The 27,888-nt window shown below is 33.3% G+C and overlaps 1 protein-coding gene across 1 annotated transcript; it reads left to right on the forward strand.

Annotated features, from left to right (window-relative positions):
- Positions 1 to 7,297: 7,297 nt before the first annotated feature.
- LOC133789671 (cationic peroxidase 1-like) lies at positions 7,298 to 9,460 on the forward strand. The gene is made up of 4 exons (XM_062227451.1): positions 7,298 to 7,547; positions 7,810 to 8,001; positions 8,479 to 8,644; positions 8,733 to 9,460. The coding sequence occupies exons 1-4, from the start codon at positions 7,311 to 7,313 to the stop codon at positions 9,119 to 9,121; spliced, it is 984 nt and encodes a 327-aa protein (XP_062083435.1). The 5' UTR covers positions 7,298 to 7,310; the 3' UTR covers positions 9,122 to 9,460.
- The last annotated feature ends 18,428 nt before the right edge of the window (positions 9,461 to 27,888 follow it).

A 27,888-nucleotide genomic window follows, 5' to 3' on the forward strand; every position in this document is an offset into this window, starting at 1 on the left:
AAAATAAAGTTGTCAAAAACATATATAAAGATAGAGAAAATAATGATCCTACCCTCCGAGCTAGGGGAGAGGTCTATTATCTCCAGCTCGGGTGTTTTGACTGGGATAGGCACGACCTTTTGCCTTGGAACTAGTGGAGGAGAATGGGAGTTTATAGTTAATATTTCTGGGATCCTAATGGGTTCAGGTCCTTCCTCGAGGCTGGATTCCTCTACATACTATCTAAATCCAGGGGCAAATGCACCCTGGGGGTCCTACGGTTGGTCCCATATTCCTAAAAAATGACGGATCTAAAGTTTAAGGTGTTATCAACTATGACTGTGCCCTTAGGATAACTTCTGTCATGGCGTACCACTAGGTGGTCTACGTACTAGAGTAGGGTTATATTTCGATCCAGGTTATAAGGATGACGGTGGATGAGCTGATTTGGATTAAAACGAAATAACCTAAAATCGGCAACATCCCTATCTAATTCCCTAAAGGGGTATGGGTTACCTTGGCCGGAGGGGCCAGCTGCTGCCCCTGACACAGCTCGTTCTAGATCGGGTTCCTAGACAACCTCGAGAGCCAGCCTTTTTCGCACTAGAGGCACCTCATCCTCTTCATCCTCCTCATCCTCTATGGCTGGCAAGGCCTCTTGAGAGGATGCGAGCTCAGGGATCGCTGGAAGGGTAGCCTGGGTCTTCAAGCCCAGTGTTTGACCTTCACCAATCAACTGGCAAGCCAGTATTATGACGTCATTCACGACCTATCGGTAGTCCTTCTCACTGGGGGGAAGCCCAGATAACTTCTCATACTGACCCCCGAGGATCACGGACTTTGACTTCCTCGCAAATATGGCTGCACGAGAAACAAATTCAATTAAGACATGTAAAAAAATATATGTATATATCTTAAGGAATAAAAATTCATGAGATGAATTCACAAGGATGGAAAACTTACGAGGTCTGTTGAAGTATCGGTGTTTGTAGTTCCGGAATCTATTCGACATAAAGAACAAGTTTTTGTAGTCGTTTGGATGATTGGGAAGCTCAATGGCAGAGGCCAAGTTAGGGAATCGTGTGAGGTAGTAGAATCCGCCATCGCATCCCCTCTGGTCGGGGCTTACCTTGAGGCAGAAGAAATACAGAATGTCTGCCGGAGTGGGGACCTCCCACTCGTGTTTCAAGAACAAATACTTCAATCCTGCCAAAAGTGTATATGAATTTGGGGGGAGCTAAAATGGAGCCAGCTTCACGTAATTTAAAAAATACGTGAAGTACTGGTCTAGATGGAGGAAGGCCCCAGCATTCAGATGCTTGTCACTCCAATCCACTAAGTCGTCTTGGGGAGCAGCTTTATTCCCCTTCGAACGCAGGTTGGACGAGGAGAGTTCCAATTTCGACCTCTATATTGTAGCTCAACATAATCTTGTTTACTCTCCCATGAGTCGTGATCTTTGAAATGATACGCTCAGCCTCAAAGTATGCGTTGGGATCGACCACGTTCTCCTTCTCCACCATCGGACCGAAGTGCGGGATAGGAGATTCTGGGGCGATCTGCTTCCCTTTTTTCTTCTCTTGAGAGGAAGAGCTCGAGCCATTCTTCTTTTGAGGAGCCATCATATCGCCTAATGACAAAACGGCCTAAGAGGATCTAAAGTTATGACGTGAGAGTACGAAGGAAACAAATTGCTTTTGTTATACGAGCTAAGTTTCGCCTCTACCCCATCGAGTGATGCCACGTGATTTCCTAAGCTACGAGCCTCAGTTTCCTAACAGACCCCTGATATTTAGGGATCCGTGTGTCAGAATGTCAGACCACTACTTTCCTTGGGAGGCAGTTTAGTGTAAAACCACCCAAGAAAATGTAACCTCGAAGCTATCTGGTTCTAAACCTAAAAACCCTTCATTTCCTTTACCCTGAATGGGTATTCTTTAAATTAATTCACCATTAGAGTTACCCAAATTTACCCAAAAATTTCTCAGTTTTATGAACATCTTATTTCTAAAATGTTTTTGGACTTACCCGTGGAACCTAAGTTAAAACCTAATCCCTAAGAACATTTAGAAATAGCCTAACAGTAACTACAATGAATTTTGTCGATGAGCATGGTGATGAACAGAAATTCCATTGGATAAAAAAAAAAACTTTTAAAACCAAAGGATGAGATACTTACAGGAAAGTACGATTCACAAGCTGGAAGGAATAGACTCGGAAACGGGAAGCTCCTGGAAAGCTTCTGAATATCCGGGCACGATGAACGGTTTTTGGGATTTCTGGGAGAGAAGAGAGGCTTGGAAGTGCATAAAAGGAAATTTTTTAAATGAAATGTGGTGCAGTTTGAAGTTTCGCCATCCTACATATACGTAAATTGTGTAAATTAATATGGGCCATCTAATTGGGTTATTTCAAGATCCAACGGCTAAGATTAAATAGACCAAACGGCGGCAAAAAGGTGATAAGGCAATTATTGCAGTCCTCAAAACCCGAATAGACGCCAATTACGGTACACCACGTGTCCAGTACTCAAGTAGTGAGCGAGCGTGGTTTTATGCAACAGCAATCTAAAAGCCCCTACTGTGTAGATCAGAAAGTGACGGCGTTATACACAAGCAGGAGCTTGGGGGGCAAATGTTGTACCATAATTTTAGCCCGAGTTTTTTCACTCAGCTCGGGTACAGTTGGAAAATAAATATACGAAGAAATAACCAAGGGAATGATATCTACTTATTATTCACGTGGACACCTCGGGCTTCACATGGTCATACATGGTGATAGGTGTTCTGGGTCTAACCCAAGCTAAGGATGCAATGCCTATGAAGCGCGAGCTCAAAATATTAAAGTTGTTGTTGAAGCATGAGCTTGGAGGAGATACCCAACCCGTGGTAATTCTAGAATATCGCATACCAAGGGATCCCTAGAGATTCGAGGTTTGCTGATATGCTTATTCATGACTAGTCTGTCATATTTATTATCCGAGATAGCAGGACATATTTATTCTGTAATTAAGTTGTATCCCCATATATATGGGAATTATTTGTATTAAGTATAATCATTATGTAAATGTGTGATTGACTCATGTGGTTACCCAAACCTGTCCATGAAATTCCCTTATAAATATTGGGAATGTTGGACAGGAAAGAGACCATTATTTAGTAATATCGAAACTCTACCAAAATAGAGAGATTGAAACAACAATAATATAGACTCGTGGACTAGGTGGATTTTAACCACTGAACCACGTAAAAATTTTGTGTCCTTGAGTGAATTCATTTATTTTTCATTACAGTTATTAAGCACCAATCTACTTTATTATTTCTTAATACACTGTTGGCAAAAAACTGCGTCAACAACTTGATTAGTGGGAGAGATCAATCAAAGGACTTAAATTCTAAGAAAGATCATTTAGAACCTTCCACCTCGGGATTAAGATTGATAGTGGTTCAAAACATCCCTCACGTTCAAACGGGTGTTGAACAAGCACAACAAGTCATTGAAAATCCACAAGTTGATGATGAAGTTCCAATGGATCAAGTTGTTCATGAATTACCTACATTTGATGAACAACCAGCTGAAGTACTTGCTCCCTAAGAGATTGTTGGTCTATCCATAAGAAGATCCACTAGAACGACAAAATTGGCAATTCATAGTGACTACATTGTGTATTTACAAGAATATGACTACAATATTGGAGCCGGAAACGATTTAGAAACATTTTCACAAACCATTGATAGTCAAGAATTGAAATTGTGGTACAATGTCATGAATGAATAAATGAATTCTATATAGAGCAACGAAGTCTGAGATCTTGTTGAATTGCCTAATGGGGCGAGGATTATTGGGTTAGTGGGTCTTCAAATAAAGAAACACTCATTAGGGAACATTGATAGACGTAAAGCGAGACTTGTTGCTAAGGTATTCACTCAAAAAGAAGGAATTGATTACACATAGATATTTTCTCATGTTTCTAAGATAGATTCCCTTAGAGTAATCATGGCATTAGTTTCTCATTTCAATTTAGAGCTACGACAAAAGGATGTGAAAACTACTTTCCTAAATGTTGACCTAGAGGAAAAGGTATACATGAAACAACCAGAAGGATTTTCCTCTAGTGATGGTGAGCACTTGGTACGCAAGCTTAAGAAGTCCATCTATGGATTAAAACAAGCGTCCCGCGAATGGTATTTAAGATTCCATGATGTCATCTCTTCCTTCGGACTTGAAGAGAATGTCACGGATTAATGAATATACCAGAAGATCAGTGGGAGTAACATTTGTTTTCTTGTTATATGTATGGACGATATTCTTCTTGCAAGCAATGATAGAGGTTTCCTCCATGAGGTGAAAAAGTTTCTCTCAAATAACTTTGAGATGAAGGATATGGGTGATGCATCTTATGTCATTGGCATTAAGATCTATCGAGATAGATATCAAGGTATTTTAGGTTTATCTCAAGAAGCCTACATCAACAAAGTTTTAGAGAAATTCAAATGAAAGATTTTTCACCAAGTGTTTCTCCTATTATCAAGGGTGATAAATTAAATTTGAGCCAGTATTAAGATAATGATCTTAAAAGGGTAGAAATGAAAAAAAAAAAAACATTTCTTTTTCTTCTGTTGTCGGAAGCTAAGCTCAAAACTTGACATTGCATTTACTGTCAGATTTATGGGATGATATTAGAATAACTTAAGTTTAGACCACCTAAGAGCTACATAGGAAGTGATGAGGTATCTTTATGATACCAAGGATTACATGCATTTTTAGACAAACTAACAATATGGAAATAGTTAATTAACATAATTATATTCAGACCTCTCTAGTTATATTGATTCACATAATTCAACATTTGATTAAGTTTTATATTTACTAGTATAGTTGTGTCACGGAAAACTCTAATTGCTACTTCCACTTTAGAAGTCAGATTCATTTACTATTTTGAGGATACATCGTATGGTGTATAATTTTAGAGTTTCAGGTCTTAAAAATGTAGATTATATTTCTAAAGCCATTAAGAAAAGCCTTGGGACAAATTTAGCTGCAATATTTATGGCTTGAAAAATAAAAATAATTGTAGCAGAAGCTAGCTTATCAACATTAAGTATTTAGCCATAAAGGAGCGTGTTAAAGAAAATGAAAGTGGTCATTCATTAAGCACGGAAGCACTGAAATGAATGATCGCGGATCCCTTGACTAAAGGCACGCCACTACATAAATTCAAGGATCATAAAGTGAATATATGAGATTCTATTCCCCTTTTGTAGTTTTTCATTAAAATTATTAATGAAACTCTTATTTAGATTTTTTCTCATATTCATGTGCACCTTAATTTCATTTGAGAAAATTTATCTTCATGACCTGAATAAACATAGGGTTTATTCATTAAATTGCATCACCACATAAAGTTTATTGTTGAGTAATAAATACATTGTAATACATGAAAAATAATACTCGTCATAAAGAGAGGACCTATCGCTATGATTCATGTGTTTGTTGCCTAACAAGGATAATCATAGGGTTTAAATGGTACTTTAGTCTAAATGCACACCAAGTGGGAGAATGTTAGAATATATTATTATATTAATTAGAATTACCAAAAATCATTAATTCTAATTGATTTTGATTAAAGTTAATATTGTGATTAATTGATAGATATTCTCAATATGGTTAGCATTTAAGATAGTTACTCAATATTGAGTTACCCAATATTTCATATGTTATTGAATGTCAAATATTCTGACATTAATTGTGGCAGAGACCTTGATGGAATGTTTCACCTATATAAATATAGGGTTCTGGTCCCCAAGTTCAACGCTCATTCTAATACTCCATCTAAGAGCTAGTGAGAGCTTGGAAGTCCATTACCCTATCTAATTCTCTTTTGTTTTTCTTTTGCAGATCTAAAGACTTTAGATCAAGGTTATCAAATCAATAATTGGAGTTATAAATCGTTCTCCTTTATTTTTGTAACAATCCTATACAGTTTTATTCCGCATATTAGGATTGTTAATGCATGTAAATTTATATTAATCTTATACTAAACACATAGAATTAGATGTGCACTTTATAAGGGACAAGGTTTTTCGTGATCATGTAGCTGATCGTTTAACAAAAAAAACAATTTCTCATTCACGATTCAGATTTCTAGTGGACAAACTTGGAGTGAAAGTCTCACCCGTTCGCTTGAGGAGTGGTGTTAGAAAATGAATTGATTTAATCTTCTACATCAGCTACCTCTTTTCCCACGTTAGGAATTTCAAGCATCAACAACTTTTTGGAATCTTTTGGGTACATTTTTGTTATTCAAAGGACCATCTTTAGAGCTGTATTTATTAGTGGTCCCATGCCAGATGTAATGATGAGCTCTCTTTTTCTTCCCGTTGTAATAGCTCTCAACATCTTTTTGAACTGAGTTTTTCCTTTTCACAAATATAGCCAATGCATTATAAATTACCTATAAAGGCTTACTAAACAGGACACTGGAAAATCTCTAAGCAATCGACACGTTCTTTTCACCAATAGCTAGCTTTAACTTTCAAAACGAGATGAGTGTTATCACCAAATTGAAGTTTATCACTGATATTAAACTACATATTTGTCTACACAATATCTTCGACGGGAAGATGGAATGATAACATGGAGGCTTGTCTTATATCGACCAAGTGCCATAGAAAGACGATCATTTTTTGCTGAGACCCTAACTTAGGATCACCTCAAATATGTCAAAAGAATAACTTTTCATGCGCATGCTAAGAATGAAATACTTACTTTTCCTCCCAATTTCCACAAAGTTAAACAGCTGGATTTCAATCCTCAATAAGAAGGTACAAAGTTATAGACAAGCCTCCATCCTAAGTTTTAGACCTCTTCTCAATACAAGCCCAATGCATTGTTTCCTAGTTGACAATTTACGTCCAAAGCAAAATTTCAGTAATGAAGATTCTAAAGTTTGGGGCACTTGCATAAAGATTTCCTTGCAAATTAATAATGATGCTAAGTTAATAACCACAACTGTGAAATAAAAAATTTATATAATAATAAAATTTGACTAACTAGATTCCCATGTAAAATATGTTCACACAAATGACACATCGTTTTGACTAATAGTACATAAAATTTTGGTCTACTATTTTTTTTTTAAAAAAAAAAAAGAAGAAAAAAATTCATAAGCTTTGACTTCTTAAAGCTTTGTGTGTTTTAACAATATTTAAATAGTATAACTGTCAAACACTAGCATATATTGCCTTATATAGCATCGTCTATATATAGTGCACATAAACCTGGCAAGCTTCATCCAAACAAAGAAATTAAGGCATAGTACTCTTTCCATTATGGCATTGAACTCACACTCATCCATTTCCTTTAAAAGATCACTATGCTTATTTCTCTTCCTAGTAGTACTTCTCAACTTCAAAATGGCGTCAGCTCAGTTGTCCACAGATTTCTACAACTCAACATGCTCCAAAGCACTCTCCACCATCGAAGCTGCCGTAATAAAGGCCGTGGCCAATGAACAACGCATGGGAGCGTCCTTGCTCCGCCTTCATTTCCATGACTGCTTCGTTAATGCAAGTTCTTATTATTGTATATCTTGATAAGCTTATCTCAAATTTGCCACAGTTTCAAAAAAAATTAAAAAAATAGTAGCACACATATAAAACGTTCACATCTTTCCTTGAGGTACAAGTTTAGGAAAATTTTAAGCTTTTTTCTTATGTGGGAAATTCTCATATGGCTAAGTTTTATAAGGACATGCACATGCATGCATGTTTGTAACGTACACATGGCTAACTTATTTATTATATATTCATTTTTTTCGTATATGTGTAGGGTTGTGATGCTTCTATTCTATTAGATGACACTTCAAGCATCAACGGAGAGAAGACATCAGCGCCAAATGTAGGCTCCGTGAGAGGTTACGATGTAATTGACACTATAAAGTCTCAACTCGAAAGTATTTGCCCTGGAGTCGTTTCTTGTGCAGATATACTAGCCGTTGCAGCTCGTGATTCTGTTGTTGCAGTAAGTAGTTAACTAAAGTTTTCATATACATGGGGTTATATACACGATTATATATATATATATATTCATCTAAGGCAAATTCTGTAGTACTCCCCCTACCGATTTATTGTTTTCTGCACGGAGGTAGTTCTAATTCTAAGTTTTTTTTTATATGAGGTAATTATTTACAACATCCTACAATTTATTTTTAGAAAATTATGAATATGACTCAAATAATATATTGGATGCTTGTCAAGTTTTTTTTTGTTTTTTATATGCATGTGAAATATGATTTTGGCAAAATAAATTATTCAAAATTTCTCACAAAATTGTAAGAGATTCTATACAACTATAATATACATCATTATATAAAAAATTAGAATTAAAATTATCCTCGTGTAAAAAATAAAAGGAAGATGCACCCGAGTATGCCTTTTCGGGAGTTGTACTACAGATGTACCTTACAACTTATTGATATTATTTCAATTATTTTTCTAGTTGGGGGGACCTTCCTGGAAGGTTGAGTTAGGAAGAAGAGACTCGACAAATGCAAGTTTTACTGCCGCAAATACCCAACTCCCATCTTTTATATTGGATCTTGATGATCTCATAACTACTTTCTCACAGAAGGGATTTACCGAAAAAGAACTGGTAGCTCTTTCAGGTATAATAAATTACTTTGATATGTTGGTTTAGTTGCTTGCGTTACGAGATTCTTATTATATAATTACATTTCGAACGCAAACATGCAGGAGCTCATACAACAGGCGAAGCTAGGTGTGTTACGTTTCGCAACCGAATCTATAATGAGACGAACATCGATTCTTCATTGGCAACATCGTTGAAAACGAACTGCAGTTCAAGCACAGCTGATGATGACAACCTTTCTTCACTTGACGCCACAAGCCATGTTATATTTGATAATGGTTATTACAAGAATTTGGTGAAGAACAAGGGGCTCTTGCATTCGGATCAGCAACTCTTTAGTGGGGGCTCTACAGATTCTCTGGTCACCAATTACAGTGAAAATGCTAATGAGTTTTATAAGGATTTCGCCAATGCCATGCTCAAAATGGGGCAACTTAGCCCGCTAACAGGAACCAATGGTCAGATTCGTACCAATTGCAGTAAGGTCAACTAATTCAATGACTTTAGAACATTTAATATATAATTAATAATAATATTGAATAAGTTAATAATGAAGAATAATTTGTCATTACAGTGAGATTTATTCAACTAGCAGTACGTATTTACTCTCTAGCTAGCTAATACTAGAGATATGGTCAATTAATTAATGGTTGTGATATATATATATGTTGTTTTTCTTGGATGCAAAGTTTCTCATCCTCACTCTTCACTCCTTCCGTTAATTAACTATCTCTTTTGTGTGCGCGTGTTTAATTTGTTATTGAAAAATCAAACTGTACTTACTAATAAGGTGTGAGAATAGGGCATAATACATTTAGAAGTTAATTTCTATATATATGTCTGTATTGTTGTATTCTGATCAAATAATTATTAATGCAATTTGTAAACACATATATATATTTATTTGTTTGGTACTAGATTACTCAATTGATGATATTATATATAAATAAATATATTTATATATGAGTTGCTCACCAGAATATCAAATCAGTTCAATTGATTGAGAGACCGTCATTGTTTCTTCTCAGTATTAGCATTACATCACAGCCAACAATAATGACATTTAATGGCACTATACATACATATATATATATATTAGGGAGTGGTCATAACTACAACTGTAAACATAAGTTGATTCTCATTTCGAAGAAGAAAAATAAGACATGGGTTGATTCTTAGGATCTTTACCTGTCTAATTACCTTGAAAGGTGTTAAGATTTCAATAAAGTAACGGACAGCTCTAGAGACCACTGACTCAGCTTCTAGACTATGTTACAGTCAATACCCTGAAAATAAGAACACCGTAGATAGGAAAGAGTACTGTTTGTGTACAATTTTTTTTTCTTCACAAGTTGTTTTCCATGTTTGTAAGAATATAATTTTCTCAACGAATATTTATTTTTTCTTTTTTCTAAAATAAAAATACTTCCATATATATCATTTGACATCTATGAATATACACATAATCATTAAAATATATATAAAATTACTTTCCTAATATGTACTTTCAAACATACATATAAAACATTTAAATATCTAAGTAAACTATAGACACTGTAATAAGTATTATAAATAGTTCCACATGTATAATAATGAAACATGTATATACTTATTTGGCTTTATGGAAATTCAGACTTGGTATCTTATGTGTTCAATAAATGTTGATATGGTCATCTATAATTTGAAATTGTACATATTTACTACCATAAACTCAAATTTGATCAATAAAAATTTATCAATATGACCAAACTACATTCAGTTATAAGTAATCAAGTAATTAAATTTGAATTTATAATTATATAATTAAAGACAGTTTGGTTATATTGATAAAATTTTATTTACCAAATTTGAGGTCATGGTACCAAGTATGTATGATTTCAAATTATCATATTGATAAAATTTATTTACCAAATTTGAGCCTATGATACCAAGTATGTATCATTTCAAATTAGAGGATATCAAATGAGAATTATTGAAAACATAAGGTACTATAAGTTGTATTTCGATAAAACACAAAGTATTAAATAAGTTCTACCATAAGAAACACATAACTTATATTAAAAAAAATGGTTAATCCATTTTGGAACTCTCCAATCCTACAATAAAAAAATATTTTCCCTCCACTTTATAATATTATCAAAAGCCAGAATTAAACTTTTACATTTCTCTATCCTTACGATTATTAGGATTTTTTTCGTGTATGCACAATTATATAATGACATTCAAGCAATCAAGCTTCCATCTAGTGGGGAGGAATCTTTGTTTTTCTTCAAATGGGGGCTATATAGGATTATATTAAAAAAAAATTCATCAAAGAATTATGAGTAATTAAAACACCATTATTAATACTAAGATCAAACTTAGCAAACAAAACACATCAAAAATACATAACAATAAAGGCACGCAATACAACTTTAGGCATGGAGTAACAACAAAATAGTACTAAGGGTAAGGGCTCGTTTGGAGCTAAGGATAAACTCTTGGGCTGGACGATTTTGCTCCAAACCCATGTTTGGCACTAAATCCAAAGCTTTGGAGGATTGGATTATTTTGTCTATTATAAATTTTATTGAAATATTTTTTATTTCAAGTTTTCTTTTTCTACTATAGCTATTTTATAATATAAAAATGTAAATTTTAAAACTTAAATTATTTATATCATAATTTTTTTTTAAAATATCATTAAATTTCCAAAATTATTATTTTTATTGAAAATTATTTAATTGATTTATTTTTAAATATTTTTTATTTAATATTATTTTTATTAATTTGATAAAATTATAAATTTATTAATAAAAATATTTTATACTTTATTTAGTCCTGTAATGCACTCCAAATACTATAATTTAGTCTAGTCCAGTACAATCCAGTCCTAATTAATAGTCCAGTACAATCTAATCTTACGTACCAAACCAACCCTAAAGACATACCGAAATGAAAAATCCAAGCACACCGATCATTACTATTGCCAGCCACTACATGTCACCATTGCATCGGCCCTTCGTTATTTGTGACCACACAACACCCAATACCACCAAATGACAACTCAAGAGGCATAAATTCTAAGACACCCCACACTGCTGAATTCAAAACAATACCAATGGGTTGAATCTCTAGACCATTGAATCATTCTAAGTACCTATAGGTAATCTTGGATCGTCGATTAGGCCGAGCATAGGCTGTTCAATAACCTATAAGTATTGTAACATAGGGAGGTAGATTAGGATTGTGCCTAAGGTCTAAGAGCACTACCACTAACTTCTCTATCCTATTCTTCAAATATATTGCCAAAATTTTATTTTTTTATTTTGCATCATTTCATACATCAACTACTTTATATTTTTATTTATATCATTTAAATATTATATATTTTTAAATACTATTTATTTATGTTAATAAAAAAAAGTACTAAATACTAATTAAAAACTATTTTGAAGGAAAATAACAAAAGTAAAAACAATAAAATATTAATTAAATTGTTTGAAGGAGCTCTATTCTTTCAATAGATGTAGAGAAAGAATAGTAAATTTTAGAGAATCTATAAAATGAAGATAAGATATAAAGCATATTATGGAGTCCTATTTTAACATATTTCTCTATTATTTCAAAGAATTCCTTATTTTAAAGCTACTGATGAGAGTGCTCTAACACGAGCGACTACCATGTCTACAAAACAATTTTCAAATTTTCAGGAATCATGGCGGCTATAAGCATCATTACCCATTGGTTGGTTTTAGGAAAAGCCTCCAAATTGGATGGTGATAATCTTGTAGCCCAATAGGGGTACAAGTATAGAAGCCAAAGATGTCATCTTGGGGTAAACTCTAACTTGCAAGGCCCTCTAAGTTCAACTGATGCACCTTAAGAGCATGTTTGGTCCTAAGAGCATGTTTGGTTTGGTGGAATGGAGGTTGGAATGGAATGGAGGATTACCATTCCTATATTTGGTTTGGACTTTTATACTTAGGAATTAATACCATAGGAATGGGAGATTCCTACATTTGGTGGAACTTTTATTCCATTGGTGAACCTATAGAAACATTTGGAATGAAAATTTATTTTTAAATAATATTTAGGATTTCTGCCCCCTGAACTATGACTTCCACATTATTGTGTCCCCTAATTTTTTCAAATCGTTAGAATTTCCCCCCAAACTATTCACAGTGTTGTAAAGTGGGACTTCCGTCCAATGTGGCTAACGGCATGCTAACATGACTCTTAGCTTGTTGAAGTGTCTTCGTCGTGTTAGCGCCACATGTGTAATTTGAAATTCGCCTAAGATGGAGCACTTTTTTATTATTAGAAATTAATAAATTTAAAATAAATCATTACACTGAAAAATAATTTAAATGAAACACAATCTTAAAAATTAATAAATTTAAAATAAATCATAGTTCATAAAAAAAAAGTTAATTTTGTAATATTTGATTTAATTTAAATTATTTTTAGTGTGATAAATTAATTTTTAATTAAAAAATAGATTTTTAAATTAATATTTTTAAAATACACATGTGGCGCTGACGTGACCAAGACACATCAACCAGCAAAGAGCCATGTCAGCATGTCGTTAGCCACATTGGACAGAATTGTACGGAAGTCTCACTTTACAACATTGTGAATAGTTTTGGGGGAATTTTCAACAGCCAGAAAAAAACAGGAGGCACAATCTTCTGGGTGTCAGGCCTGATGACCTTCTGGGTGTTAGGTCTGTTGACCCTCTGGGTGTTAGGCCTGCTGATCTTCTGGGTGCTAAGTCTGATGACCTTTTGGGTGCTAGACCAGTTGTATGACCCAACTACTTCTAAGACCTTGGATCATTAAACTACTAGACAAAATCACTATTTTTGAGAAAGCATGCATAAGAAATATTCATAACTTTATTAAAAACTCAAAGTAAATATTGAAATACATAAATGAGCAATATGGGATCCCATTGTTTTATAAAAAAAATATAACTTTAAATTAAATGAAGTTGTTTACAAAGCTAAATGCGGAAAATACATAAAAACATAAAAACTAAAATAAACGTCATACTCGATCGACTCGCAACCCATTCCTTCCATTCATCCTCAATACAAATGCTAAGCTTCCAAGAATCCTTCCGTCTCCGTATCTAGTTTCCTGCATCACACTAAAAAAAATAAAGGAGCGAGCCTAATGCCCAGCAAGGAAAATCTACTAACAACATATAACATAAATCATATACATAAGACTATATCATAAACATATAATATAAAACATATATCATATAAGACTACAATGGCCATCATACTTCTTGGGGCTTGTTAACTAAGCAAGTCATATGCCCATATAGATTTGTGGGGCTTGCTAGCCAAGCAAGTCATATGCCCATAAATTATTGGGGCTTGCTAGCTAGACAAGTCATGTGCCCAAGGACTATAAACATACTATACATAACGTAAATGTAACATAACATAACATAAGATAACATATCATAAGCATAACATAACATAAGCATAACATATCATATAAACATATAAAAGCTATCCTATTTTCCTTACCAAAACTTGGATATTTGAGAATAAGAGCGAGATTAGAACACTCCTAAAACCAAAAGTAAGAATGGTGAGTTTCTAAAGAAAAGAGATGAAATGGAAACTAAATCATCAAATAGGAAACTTTCTGAGAAGATCCTTAGATCAAAGAACTTAAACACCTAACCTCAAAACCATAAACAGAAGTTAGGATCTGAAAGAGACTTAACGAAAACTAAGGAATCATAAAGAATAGAACTTATGAATAATATTACCTTGGATGAACTAGAACCGATCTAAACTTCAATATCGAAAACATACTTTATCTCACTACCCAAGTGTTTGTTTATAAAGCTTAAGATGATAAAGCTTTTATTCCCCAAAACCCATGTGTATCACTCTATAGAAATCCTAGCAGCTTGAAGGCTCTGAACATAGCTTGAAGAATGAAGAAAATGGCTGAGCACTAGGTCCTGTTTATAGAGTTTGAAGAGTGAAACTGTCCTATTAAAAAAATACTTAAATCCTTAAATAAACATGATTATGACAAGTGTCATGCTCTTAGTGGTTCTGGAAGGTTCTAGAGTTTCTAGATCTTTCTTTTATTTAAAAAAATACTTAATTTCATTCTAACTATAATCCAAATTTAAATTTAAATAAAATAGAATCCTAACTTCTAACTTCCTAAATCTCGTAACTCTAAACTCACCTATAGTAAAATCAACATAACTGGAGCTATAGGATTCTGATTTAGACTATCTTTATACCGTTAGAAAGCTAATTCCATTATTAACAACTTTTTAGAAATACTATTTTTTGAAATTCATAACATAACTGGAAAAAAATAGGTTGGAAGTTACAGTACCCTAAAGTTACGGAAAATCTATTCAATTATCTAAATAACAACCTAATCCACAAATATCTTAACTAACCATAAAATAACAAACTCTAATTCCCTAGGCTGATTTCGAATTTACTAAGCCCAAAATCTTATTGGGCTTTTGGGCTTTATGTAGGCTCGATCCATAACATTTTTTAATAATATCATAATTAATTTATTCTTATGAAATCACCCCCTTTTCCACAAACAAGACTACTAATATCATAAACCTATACTATACTATAATAATCATAACTACTAAAAAAAATTAAATCTTATGTTATAATTAATATTTCTAAACTATAGGTTAAACTTATAAAATCCATAACTATTGCTATGAGTGTCCTACTAAGTCCCGGTTTGAACCAAAATCCACGAAATCTAAAATACTACAAACTACTACTAACTATCTAGCTAGCTAAGTAAACATTCTGGAACTCTACACCTATTGATTTTTTGTTTGAACGAGCGTGAACTTTATCCAGCAAAGTGTATTTGGGAGTTTAGGCCGAGCACCCTATGAAGAATAGGGTGGGTCGACCACCCATGTGGCTCTTAAGCATGTCAGGTTGACCACCCCTAGGGGTTCGGGTCAGGCTGACCACACCTAGGGGCCTAGGTCTTTTTTCAATACTATGTCGTTTTTCCCTGACTTGTGATGTCACGTGCCACTTTCTCATTCGCCATGTCATCTCTTGAATGTTGAGGGATAACATTTGCCCCCAAATTTATCGTACTGTGTTCAACATCACGGTAAACTTGGTCTGGCCCGAGAAAAAGATCGTAGCAGTACTCTATCAGCAAAGTCCCTCGGGACATTACGTAGCACTTTTATCAACTATCAATAATTTGCTGAGCACGTATTTTTCAGGGACAATTGTAATTCCAAAAAATAATTATATTTTTCAAGGAAAATTAATTTCCTAAAATTCTAGTATATTTTTCAAGGGATTTTGAAGTCCTAAAAATATGATATATTTTTCAAGGAGTTTTGAAGTCCTAAAAATATAATATATTTTTCAAGGATATTATTAATTCCTAAAAATAAAAAATATTTTACAAGGAATCTGAATTCCTAAAAATATAAGATATTTTTCAAGGAATTTGAATTTTTAACTATGTCACATATTTTTCAAAGAATTTGAATTCCTAAAAATATGGTTAGCCTGAGAGGCTATAAGTAGAGACTCACTCTAATGGGGTTTTATGCCCTAATTAAAACATAATTTCTTTGTAATCTCATTTATTATCAATAAAAGAATAGAAATCATTTTTTGTACTTAGTCAATCACTTTGCTCACATGTTTTATTTTCATGATTATTTGTTTAATATAAACTTCTATTAAATCCCGGGCATATAGCTAATCATATTTTTAGTGATGTAATCACAGTGGAATATAAATATGATTATATGTTCAAAATAAGTTAGTCCTAAGATTAGTTAGTGTACAGGATTTACACTGACTTGCCAATCTACGATGTGATCTACTTGCACATTATAGTGTTATATTTTTTCCAGAACATTAGCAAAGTAGATAAGATCGGATGTATTTGTTACATCAGACTGGACCAATATTAACATATGATAGGATAAGTAAACATACCGTAATTATCTATTCTAGTCATATCATATAGTTGACCGTACGTCAATTCAATCTCAATTCTGAGTGGTTATTATTCTAACTGGTTGTATTATTTGAGTTCTTTCACTTGTTCGTTACCAGCTTACCCTACGGACTAGCCCATAGTTACATCTTGGGAACTCGGTAGTATAATTGAGTGGGGGTGTTAATCATAGATATGAACATCTATAGCTTCTGATGAAGAAGTGAAATGATGGTTTCTTTTTAGTTTGGTTCAAGGTGCTAAATGATAGAGATCTCATTTCAGTAATAAATATTAGTTTACTGAAATATCATTTACAAGGAACTAAGTGTTTTAAGGATAAAATAATATGAGGGGTAAAACGGTATTTTAGTCTCATCTCATTGTAGACCGTCTATAGAGGATTGAGTGACAATTATGGTTGTAACAATGGATAATTAATAGCGTATCTATATTTGTTATAGAGCGTTATATGAATTCAAGAGTGCAATTCTGAGTCTTTAGTGGAGTCACGAGGAATTAATAAGTTAGTAAATTTATTTGTTAGATTTATGATAACTTATTGGAGCTTGATTTCATAGGCACATGGTCCCTACTGTATCTTGGATAAAATCATCTAGACAGTCTTAATTAATTGATTTAGTTATCAATTAGAATTATCAAAGTTGACCATGTCGATTTTGGATAGTTTCACGGAGTTATGTAATTTAGAGAAGAAAAGAGAAATTAGGGCAGATTTATTAATTAAGATAAATTGGTATCTAAATTAATAAATAAGTTTAAATCAAGGTTCAAATTATAAATAATTAATTTGATAAAGGATTTGAATAATTATTTTATTAATTAATCAATAAAAAATAATACAAGCCTTGATTTTAAGTCTTATAATTAAATGAGAAATTTCACGGGCCTAAAGTCCATGATAATTTCGACCTAGGGCTGATATTATCTATTATTTTATTGTTTTTTTTATTAAATTATATGGCCTAATTGAGTCTATAAAAGGAGTGCTAAGATAGAGTTGAAATTAGATTTCTGAAACACAAGTTCCTGAGAAGATCAGAATATCTATTAGGTTTTAGATTCTCTCTACTGCATAAGTCCCTTTCTAAGCCTCAATTTTTCTCTTCATTTCTTCTTCTCTCTGTATCTATCTCATGTGTTGAGAATTGCGTACCCTAGTCTAGGTGATTCTAAGGATACTTTGAAAGGCTGTGAAGAAAATTGAAGAACGGTTCAGTTTCTTGGTAATACTCTACGGTAGAAATGATACAAGGGTTGGAGAAACTGAAGGAAAGACCTAATCATTTCGCTGCGTATAATGTAAGTGTTCTTATCATTATTTCTGTTTGAATTCAATTTTAGAAATATGTTTTAGGTTTTCTTATATTAATTTGTTTAATATATAATCTACATGAAAATAAACAAGATCATGTATCAGTTTTCCTAACACACTCATCACATCTCATTCCCATGCGCCTGTCTCAGGGAAATTCTGAGCTGTGAAATTCTCCAAGCCTTCATCAACTTTGCGCATCTTCTTTTGGGTAAGTATTATTTCCTAATCTTTATGTCTTTTGATGAATCTGTTTGAATTTCTTTGCTTTGCTCTACTTTGATTCAAAACAACTGACTTGTTTGAACCAAAATCTTGTTTTTAATCAAAACTTTTCTTGATCATTGCCTCTTTTTGTGTGATGCTCTAGGGTATAAGGTTAGTAGGCCGACCACCTTCAGATTCACTAGCCTAGGCAATTTCCAGGTTTATAAAATTAGGGTTGGACGATTTTCAGGGCTTCACATCTAGGCATAGGCGACTTTTAGGGTTTCAAATCCAGGCATAGGCGATTTCTAGGGTTTTAAATTCCATTATGGGCCGACCACCCCTAGGGTTTCCCTTGCCTTGTGCGATTTCCAAGCTATACATCCCATCATGGGCCGAGCAACCCTAGGGCTTCCTTAGCCTGGAAGATTTCCAGGCTTACAATTCCCATCATAGGCCAAGCACCCCTATGGCTTCCTTAGCCTGGGCGATTTCCAGGTTTTTGGATACAGGCATAGGCGACTCCCAGGGTTACAAATCCAAGTCTAGACTGTATTTCCCATGTCCTGGGCGATTTCCAGGGTTCCCAAGCCTGGGTGGTCGGCCCAACCCTTAGCATAGTCCGACCACCATATTCCTTGGGCGATTTCCAGGGATCCAACATCTAGGGTGGTCGACCCAATCATAGGCCGACTACCCGGGACCCTAAATTTTTTTTTCTGTTGATTTCTTCACTTTTGCTCCTTAGTAATGGATATTCCCCCAACTACTGGCCTATGTGGTTCATGGTAAGGAGCTTCATTATGTTGATATACTAACTTTACTTTTTGCCCTTTCTTTTTTATAGATGTCCAACTCCTCTTCGTCTGACAAGTCTTTGAGCGAGCGTACTCCCCAAGAGCTTTTGGAAAGGGTGAAAAGGACTCTCCCCCGTTCCACTCTATATTTATTCAGTGATGAAGATTTCTTGAAAAGGTATAGCCCAATGGCGAGAGTAAACCAGACAACTCGACAACCTTCCGAAGATAATCCTCACATTTCCAGGCACATAAATCATGGCTCTTCTCCAGGCTCTTCTTAGATCTCTTCTAAGAATAGTACTCCCCGTGGCTCTCAACACAGCTCAGTGAAGTCATTCTTCTCAGGGGAGTCTGTCTGGTCAGCGAGACTCCTCGCAATGCCCTTTGCACCAGAATACCAGTCGGGTTCCCCAATACTCTTCTTCTCAATGAGAATATACTGAGGGCTCTCATCGCTAGGCTACTCATGTTTGGGTTTTATTCCCTAACTAAAACTCAATTTCTTTGTAATCTCATTTATTATCAATAAAAGAATATAAATCATTTTTTGACTTGGTCAATCACTTTGCTCACATGTTTTATTTTCATGATTATTTGTTTAATATAAGCTTCTATTAAATCCCAAGCATATAGCTAATCATATTTATAGTGACGTAATCAGAGTGAAATATAAATATGATTATATGTTCAAAATAAGTTAGTCCTAAGATTAGTCAGTGCACAGGATTTACATTGACTTGTCAATCTACGATATGATCTACTTACACATTATAGTGTTATGTTTTTTCCAGAACATTAGCAAAGTAGATAAGATCGGATGTATTTGTTACATCAGGCTGGACCGATAATGACAGTTGATAGGATAAGTAAATATACCGTTAATATCTACTTTAGTAATATCATATAGTTGACCATAGATCAATTCAATCTCAATTCTGAGTGGTTATTATTCTAACTGGTTGTATTATTTGAGTTCTTTCACTTGTTCGTTACCAGCTTACCCTACGGACTAGCCCATAGTTACATCTTGGGAACTCGATAGTATAATTGAGTGGGAGTGTTAATCATAGATATGAACATCTATAGCTTCTGATGAAGAAGTGAAATGATGGTTTCCTTTTAGTTTGGTTCAAGGTGCTAAATGATAGAGATCTCATTTCAGTAATAAATATTAGTTTACTGAAATATCATTTACAAGGAACTAAGTGTTTTAAGGATAAAATAATATGAGGGGTAAAACGGTATTTTAGTCTCATCTCATTGTAGACCGTCTATAGAGGATTGAGTGACAATTATGGTTGGAACAATGGATAATTAATAGCATATCTATATTTGTTATAGAGCGTTATATGAATTCAAGAGTGCAATTCTGAGTCTTTAGTGGAGTCACGAGGAATTAATAAGTTAGTAAATTTATTTGTTAGAATTATGATAACTTATTGGAGCTCGATTTCATAGGCCCACGGTCCCCACTGTACCTTGGATAAAATTATATAGATAGTCTCAATTAATTGATTTAATTATCAATTAGAATTATCAAAGTTGACCAGGTCAAATTTGGATAGTTTCACGGAGTTTTGTAATTTAGAGAAGAAAAGAGAAATTATGGCAGATTTATTTATTAAGATAAATTGATATCTAAATTAATAAATAAGTTTAAATCAAGGTTCAAATTATAAATAATTAATTTGATCAAGGATTTAAATAATTATTTAATTAATTAAATCAATAGAAAATAATACAGGCTTTGATTTTATGTCCAACAGGCTTATAATCAAATGTAAATTTCACGGGCCTAAAGCCCATGATAATTTCAACCTAGGGCTGATTATTGACTATTATTTTATTGATTTTTTAATTAAATAAATGGCCTAATTGAGTCTATAAAGGAATGTTAAGTGAGAGTTGAAAGCAGATGACAGACACATGGTTTTCTGTTAGGTTTTAGATTTTCTCTAAACATAAGTCCTTTTTTAAGCCTTATTATTCTTTTCTCTTCTTCTATTTGTATCTATCTCATGTGTTGATAATTGCCCACTCTAGTCTAGGTGATTCCAAGGATACTTTGGAAGGCTGTGAAGAAAATTGAAGATCGGTTCAGTTTCCTGGTAATACTCTGTGACATAAAGGATAAAATGGTTAGGAAAACTGAAGGAATGACTCATTCATTCCGCTGCGTATAATGTAAGTATTCTTATCATTATTTTTCTTTGAATTCAACTTTAGAAACATGTTCTAGGTTATCTCATATTAATTTGTTTAATATTAGATCTACATGAAAATAAATAAAGATCATGTATAAGTTTCCTAACAACTCACCCTTAGGAGCGTTATATTCACAAGTTTCGGCCTAAGGTGGCTTGCCCTCTTCCCAAGAGCAAGACAATGTCACCAACTGCGTAGTAGAAAAAGAGATGACAAAAAAAGTTCCATTCATCAGATTCTGGGACCACCTTTTCCAGTAAGATCATATGGAAACTGGTTGAGAAGCCTCACCCTACTGATTACAAGGTGGTTTGGTTCAAAGGGGATGCCTCTGACATGACTGAAGAGAAGGTAAAGAACTTAAGGAAGGCATTCGACCTTTTTGGTATTTCCATCATTATCCCTGGTCCAGATGACAGAGCTAAGGACCCCCTTTTGGGTATGTGCGCTTAGACACGCTCTGCCATTAAGTCTAGCGCCCTACTTTCTCTTCATCCGTATTTTTAGAGCGTGGAAGATTATTTTGGTATTAGTCCCTCTCAATTTTCTCCCAACGATATCTTGGTGTTTTCTAACACTTGTATGTTTTTTACAGGCGTTGATGCTGGTCTCCCATGTCCGAGATAGGTCTGTGGAGTATCCTTAGACACGTTCTTGGCTCTAGGGATGCGGACATTGCTTTGTAAGATGAAGAGTGATAGACCCAAAACGGGTATGTTTTAACTATTTATAACTCGCAAGCGCACGAATCGTATATGGAATATAGTGTTCTTGTAAGCACGAGATCGAACCCAAAGGAGTTGTCTAAAATCGAAAAGAAAACTATTTTAAACCAAAATTAATAAATTCTAACCTAGTTCCAAAGATTAATGGGAATTTGTAACAATAGGAATAAAATAAAATAAAATAAAAGATAATAATAAAGATATTAAAGACAATATATATAACATAAATTAAAAGTAGAAATCAAGATAGTAAAAGAAAGATTATTAAGATAATAGAATTCACAAAATATAAGTTCAATAATATTTATATGTACATTGATTCCCAAGTTTTAGTGATAGTTAAAATAAATCAAACTATCATTTTCCAAATAGATTTATAATTTTAAGCACAAATTACTTCTAAAAAGATAAGATTTTTCTTCACTTTTCAAAATTATAATTTCAAAGCATTTAGTGTAAATCAATCTAATGAAATAACAAATAAATCAATGAACATTATTTATAAGGCAAAACATAATATTTTTGTTCTAAGCATGGATGTGTACAATTTAATGACACATCTTACACAAAGAATATTATGTTTTTGCACTAATGAAGAACAAAGTGTAAATATGTGCTAACAATCCAAAATACATGATATTTAAGATGAAAGAAGATATTTGAAGAATAAAATTTCATATACTTTGTTGCACAAAATGGGAAATCAACATACAAAATAAATACTATCTAGTTACAAATTGTTTCATCATCACCTTAATAATCTTAGAAAGATTAGAAACACTTAACTAGAATAGCAAATGCAAACTAAAAATTACAAACATAAATAGGAAAATTTGGAGGATGAACCCCCAAAATTTTCCTCTAAAAATACATAGAAAATAACCAAAAAGAAGAAGATGATGAAGAGAATAGAGAGGTTTTGAAATATGTAGAATTTTGTATGGTAATCTCCCCTCTAAAAATGGACACCCTAAATGGTCTTGAAATACCATATTTATAGCCAAAATGGGATTATTAAAATAATCAATTTAAATTGATTAAATTAATATAATTAATTATAATATGGCAAATAGGGGTAAATTATAGGGTGTAATAATGATGTTTTGGGGTAAAATGTGTAGAAAGTAGGGTAAAAATGTGGTATTTTTGGCAAAGGGAACAATGGTACAAAAGTGAGCCTTTGTTGGGCTCAAGGAAAAAATGGCAGCCATTTTGGTGGCTGGTTGTGGCGTTGGTGAGCTGGGAGGAAATGGGTGTTGGAGGCGTGATGGGCTAAATGGCTGGACCGAATTGGGCTTAGGCTGATGCACATGGGAGCTGATGGGCGTTGATTGCTTGCTGAACCGAGTGGGGATGCTGAAGGAAATGGGAGAAAGGCAGTTGGTGCACAGTTGGGGCTTGCTGATTGGAGGAGAAACGGCTAGAGGTGGTTGATGGCTGAAGCAAGTGCAAAACTGGGCTTAATGAGGAGCTGAAAGAGGCAGGCGTGGGCCTGGGGGGCTGCTTCGTGGGCCGTGGGCTGCTGGTGGGCCTTGGAGCTTGGGCCTTTAGCTTTTCAGAAATACCAAAATGTCCTTATTTCTTTCAGTTTTAACTCTTGAAAATGCCACATTTCCTTCATTTTTCTTTCTTTTCAAGAGCAAAAATACCATAAATTCCCTACAAAATAAATCATAATAAAATATTTTCAACTATAAAATAAATCAATTTAATTCTTTGAAAATATTAATTATAACTTAATTTATATTTAACATTTAAATTCAATAATACAACATTTTTTTACCTCAAATTCAACAACAATATTCAATTAATTAACTATAATATTTTACAACAAAATAACTATAAAAACACACAAAAGTATGTAAAATCATGATAAGACTAATAAATTCAAAATTACTTACAAACTTAATAAATTACTTAAAAACTCAAGAATTAAGCAACAATTAGCACATAAAAAGTGGTAAAATAACTCTAATTTGTAGAGTTATCACACCCCCAAACTTAATATTTTGCTAGTCCTCGAGCAAAAGAAAAATTAAAAATACATACATTTTTTTTTAATTGGTGATGTCTAATAATTTCGTCAAAAAATTACATAATTGAAATAGTTCAAAGAAAATCACAAATAAAAGTAAAACTTATGTTATTAATTAAAAAGTTAAAATTGTTTTCAAAATAGATATTTAACATGCAAACACAAATACTATCATCAAATCAACATGTGAACATTTAGACAAGCTTATGCAAACAAAAATAAATTAAATCTCAAGAGATAATCAAGCAAATTCTAGGATTTTTCAAATTTTTTTTTTAGAGATTTAAAGAATTTAATGTTTTAATAAACTATATCCAAATATCACATATTCGAATAGAATAGAAAAGTGACATATTATGAAAAATATATATTTAAACAAAACTAACTTAAAAATTAAAAGTAAAGCTTAATAATTATTTATATTTTTCTAAGAACAATTTCAATCATAATTTTTATCATTAGAAAATTAAAATCACCAATATTTTTTTTTTCAAACAAAACAAAGAATTTTTTTTTTTACATTATATAATAAATGAAAATTACATAAAAACAAAAAGAAAAACAAATAAAGAAATTTTTTTTTTGAATTTTACAACAAGTGAAAAACATGCATAAACACAAAGAAAAACACATAAATACAAAGAAAAATACATACACATTACCCTCAAACTTAAATGAAACATTGTCCTCAATGCTTAATAAAATAGAAAAAATTAAGAAATACTCCCTTTGATGAATGCTTCCTTGATTTAGCTCTTTTGTTCTCTTCTCTTCTTTTCTTTTTGAGCAAGAAGTTTCCTTCAAGCTTTTTGGAATTTGAAAAACATGAAACAAAAAAAAAAAAAACTCACAACAACAAGTGAAATATAAAATGAAACATTAAAAGTATGGGTTGCCTCCCACAAAGCGCTTTAGTTTATAGTCTTTAGCTCGACTATAATTTTTTTTTTCTTTTAACCTACACCCAATCGATGGTGTAGAATTTCATTAGTAGGGTGAGTTATGAATTTGATGCAAATTCCATAAATAATAATTGATAACATCACACCTACAAGAAAGTTAGAAATATGCAATTTCAATGGAATATCAATAAAATACGAAAATTGCATATCTATATTAGGCTCATTTTCATTTTGAGTAAATATACAAATTTGTTCAATTATGGGCTCTTGAAATATAATTATATCTTTTTCATTTTCCTTATGAGCCTCGAAAATTATTTCACCCAACTCTTTTATTTTGTTAGGGGGTTGGATGCATATTACAAGTTCTTCAATAACTTCATTCTCCTTTTCATTTTCAATTTGACTATTTGGATTGGGAATGGGTTGGTTGGGATGAACTTGTTTTTCCGACTCTATAACAGTTGCAAGTTGTCCTACTATTGTTTCAATTTTTGAGATTGACTGAGACTGGGCTAGTAAGATTTTGTAGGTTGATTGCATGAACTGTTGTAGGGTATCCTCTAAAGATGGACTCGTTTCTTGTTCAATGGGATAAGATAGGTCGGATTGGTCATGACTTTGATTATGTATGTTGAACTCATGCCCTATTGGAGACTGGGTATGACTCCATGAAAAATTTGGATTATAGGTGGGGGCAAAATGGATATCAAAAGATTCATGCATATCATAAATATCATTAGTTTCTCCATAATTTAAATTTGAGTGCTCATAATAGTTGTACTCAGAATTCCAACTATAATTAAAATGATCCATATGGGAAAATCTAGATGACAAACTCATTTTTTTTTAAATGACAATTAAGGTAAAAAGAAAAATAAAATAAAATTAAGAAAACAAAAACAATGTTAAGATATTAAACAATTACACGACAATATGATAAAAGATAAAGAAAAATAAGATAAAATTAAGTAAGATTATAAAAAAATTAGGCAAGAGTAGGGAGGCATATCATGCCATCAACCATAACAAAATTAAGGTAAAAAAAATTAGGAGGCACAAGTGCCATCAACTAAAACATAAAATAAAAGACTAGGAGGCAAAATTGACATCAACTAGTAACTTGCAAAAATAAAATAAAAAATAAAATAAAAATAACAACAAGATAAATTACAACAAAATTATAACAAAATTAGGAGGCACAAGTGCCATCGACTATAAAAATTAAAAGGATAGATAGGAGGCACAAGTGTCGTCAACTATAAAAATTAAAAAGATAGATAGGAGGCACTTGCTGATCAGCTTAAACAATATGAATAAGTGTAGGAGGCACAAGTGCTCGCAGTACCGTGGAGCTCAAACAGCAGGAAGTGACCGAGTTGACTCTTAGGGTAACCCAGGTGGAGGGGAAACTTGCTGATCAGCTTAAACAATATGAATAAGTGTAATAAGAGCGACCCTCGAGCACAATCCTGGTTCTGAGACCCTAGCGATACCCTAAGTCACAACCATAAAATAGGATTATATTAATAACGAGCAATCAAAGGCTTCTGGACCAAGTCCTAGCCTTCGGGGCCTCGGGCTCCACCAAAACGGGTAGTGGAAACAATCCTGAGCCCTAAGGAAAAAGTTCCATTTTAAAACAAACTCCCAAAGGCAAAATTGCCCAGGCGGACCGCGACTTGCCCCCCCCCCCCCCCCCCCAGGCAGAGGCCTCCCAAGATGCCTGGGCTCAGGCTGAGTCACGACTTATCAAGAACAAAGTCGCGACTTGGCCCCTTGGATCCAGAAAATCCTCCATTTTTCAACAGCCAAATCCTATCCAATTTAACCCAAAATCACCCCCAATAACATAATTCAACTACCACAATAGTTCTAATATGTTTCCACCAGTAAAACCCAACAGAAAATCTAGCCTTACAACTCATCAAACCATCAATTAAATCTTTGAGCTTAAAGGTCCAAGAACACTTAAAAACCAGCCCAACAACCTCAGAATTAATAGCCAGAAATCATGATTCACATGCTTACCTTTGATAAAGATTGAATCCACAAGTTTTTATTGAATTAATCCCCCAGATTTTAGCTCCAATTCTTGTAATCCTAGCCCAAAATATCCCTTGGTTCTTCAAGGACTTAGCTTGGAAAGCTTGAGAGAAAAGAGAGTGAGTAGAGAGAGAGAGAAAGCTGTAATGACCCAACTATTCTAGACTCTTGGACCATTAACGAAACTATACATACAAATTCTTACTAAAACTTACATTTGCGAAAATACCATAATTTTATTAGAAAACTTATAGAAATAAGAGTTACTTACATTAATACCAAGAAGGATATGGGATCCCATTGTTTGAAAAACATAACATAATTTATAAAATAAAGGGATTACATAGTAAGTGCGGAAAATACATATAAAGACCATAAACAAATGACTACATCCTCGAAATCGAACTCTCGACTCCTTGACTCCATTCATCATCGATACACATTCTCCCAAGCATCCACGAATCTTACCGCCGCTAAAGCTATTTTCCTGCACATTTAAACAAAAAAGGAATGAGCCTAATGCCCAGCAAGGAAAAATCTAACACATACTTCACATACATAAATTTCATAATAAACATAAAGACATATCATAATACTTATTACATACACATACTATAATGGCCATTATTACTTGGGGTCCCATAGACTAAACAAGTCATATGCCCATGAGATTAGTGGAGTCCTACTAGCTAAGTAGGTCATATGCCCATAATCTATTTGGGGTCTTGTTAGTCATATGGGTCATATGCCCAAGCCTACAAACATACATATCATAACATAAGAAACATAAGATAACATATAAGACATATAACATATGCATTTCTATCCTATTTTCCTTACCAAAGTTACCGGGATATGTGGACAGCGTTGGGACTTTGGAACACTCCTAATAACCATTATGAAAAAGAGTGAGTCTAATGAAGAAAAAGAGATGAAAAGGAATGGGAAGACTAAACCATTGAGAAACATACTTACCGAAACTTATGTGCTCAAGAACTTAGGTTTCCTAACCAAAATAAGAATG

The sequence above is a fragment of the Humulus lupulus genome, chromosome 7 (assembly GCF_963169125.1).
Source record: "Humulus lupulus chromosome 7, drHumLupu1.1, whole genome shotgun sequence".
Lineage (NCBI taxonomy): Eukaryota > Viridiplantae > Streptophyta > Magnoliopsida > Rosales > Cannabaceae > Humulus > Humulus lupulus.

Bases quoted from the DNA above. Each gene is read 5' to 3' on its own strand.
- LOC133789671 (XM_062227451.1), top strand. From the start codon at position 7,311: ATGGCATTGAACTCACACTCATCCATTTCCTTTAAAAGATCACTATGC. The intron at 7,548-7,809 runs GCAAGTTCTTAT...GTATATGTGTAG, and splicing joins TCCATGACTGCTTCGTTAAT to GGTTGTGATGCTTCTATTCT. The intron at 8,645-8,732 runs GTATAATAAATT...GCAAACATGCAG, and splicing joins AGAACTGGTAGCTCTTTCAG to GAGCTCATACAACAGGCGAA.